Below are 1,835 nucleotides of genomic sequence, written 5' to 3' on the forward strand. Positions count from 1 at the left end.
CGGCCTTTCGATTTGGCGCACGGATCAATAGCTGCCAGCGCGTGATACTTTCGTAGGACGTTCCCGCGGTCGCGTGCGCCTTGCCGCGGAACTACGCGGAAGATCCGCGCTTAGCGGGCAGGATCAACACCTCTCAGGCGACGCTTCTCTGGTATCCGGTCTCTCATCTGGATCCGGTACCAACGTGGCTAGCGGTGGGTAGCAAATTAAGGGAGTAACTTGCCCCCCACTGCCAATGAAGATGCCTTTACATGATCAATAAGTAATGGAAAACCGCCCACGTTCAACTGCCCAGAACACAACCCGCGCGGGGATCCCTCCCCAACATGTTCTGCTTGCATCTATGACAATATACGCATATACGCTCTCCTATGACGCTATTGGCGAAGATTCTTCCTATGACAAATATTGGCGAGTCAACTTCGTTCCCCTTTACAGCTGAATTTCACTGCTTGCGTTCATAATAGCGCTCCTAAACTCATATGACACGCATAACACATACAACAATATTTGTCATAGGAAAAATCTTCATATGACAAATAGTGTCATAGGAGAGCGTAAATGCGTATGTCGTATTTGTCATAGATGCTAGCAGAACAGGCTGCCCTCCCCCTCCCGGGTAAAATAAGTTAGCTACGCCCCCGAAATCCATGGCTGTTATTAATGAAATAACGTTTTAAGTTTAACTGCAAGAGTTTTGCTCGTCGCATTACCGGAAATGGCTTCGGATATATGGGTCACACGTGGCCAGGTGCGCGTGTACATTAGCTGTCTTTCCTCTATCAGCTAACCGCAGCAGCTGACAAGCGATGACGCAAACAGCTCCCGTCTCGGTGCTTGTAACACCGTGTTCCAGTTGTGAACACATTTGCTTGTTTTTTTATGGTGTTGATTGCTAATTCGATTGCGCACGTTATGTTTTTATATGAGACGCGACATTTAGTGACAGAGGTGGGAACCAACTGGAGTAGAACCGTTTCGATATATCAGCTTCACAGTGTGTGCAAGGAGTGATGCCGAACAAACGCGAGCCTGTCTGGTGTAATTACCCGTGTCATCGCTCAGGTTGTTTGCGATTCCGCGATGAATTGTTATGTCAAGTCGCTCACACGGCTTACTGATGAGCCATCAAGTCCGTTATAGCAGATGCAGTACGTATTCTATTAGTGCAGAATTAAAGAAATCTGTGAAACAGACGTGTATATATAGACGGGTGTGTAGGTGTGAGGTGCAGAGTGCAGTGGTCGGGCGAGCTACGCATTCTGGTAGGTAACTGCGATTTCCTTTCTCAAGAGCAACAGTTGTAATCGTGGGAGTTTTATCGATAGAATATCACACAAAAGACGTGATTATTATAAATCCCCCCTGCCCCCGAAGACAGATGTCCGTCGATAGTGTATTACAGATAGAAGTTCGCCCTACTTTAGAAGAGGTTCTGTTAAAAACCAGCTACGTTAGTGATACGACGGGGGTTAACACCCTAATCTTTTTTTTAATTTAAATTTTTATTTTTACTTATTAATTAATTTATTTTTTATTTTTTATTTTTTTATTTTTTTTATTTAAAATTTAAAACTAAACAGCGTGTTTTTTTTACAAACGTGCACTATGGCCTTGCATTTGTTTAACGCTTTATAGGTATTTTACGTTAAGCTACGCTCATAGGGTCTATGTCCCCCAGGGTACTGCCGGAACGTACCCTGGTACTATCTAATATGCCGGACCGTACCTCGCCTCCTCCACTAACGAGTCTATAGGGAGTCACCTACGCCTACTCGGCTACTCCCTAACCCTAACCCTAACCCTAACCCTAACCCTAACCCTAACCCTAACCC

At 45.2% G+C, this 1,835-nt stretch overlaps 1 protein-coding gene across 1 annotated transcript in view; it reads left to right on the top strand.

Moving 5' to 3' along the window:
- The first annotated feature begins 832 nt into the window (after positions 1-832).
- The window catches only part of LOC106816524 (neuropeptide Y receptor type 2-like), a 38,072-nt gene continuing 37,069 nt past the window's right edge, over positions 833-1,835 (top strand). Inside the window, exon 1 of the mRNA XM_014821154.1 lies at positions 833-1,151. Coding sequence (XP_014676640.1) covers positions 1,094-1,151 — 58 coding nt within the window. The 5' untranslated portion in view covers positions 833-1,093. The remainder of the gene's footprint in view (positions 1,152-1,835) is intronic.

Source organism: Priapulus caudatus, unplaced genomic scaffold (assembly GCF_000485595.1).
Source record: "Priapulus caudatus unplaced genomic scaffold, Priapulus_caudatus-5.0.1 Scaffold32, whole genome shotgun sequence".
Lineage (NCBI taxonomy): Eukaryota > Metazoa > Priapulida > Priapulimorpha > Priapulimorphida > Priapulidae > Priapulus > Priapulus caudatus.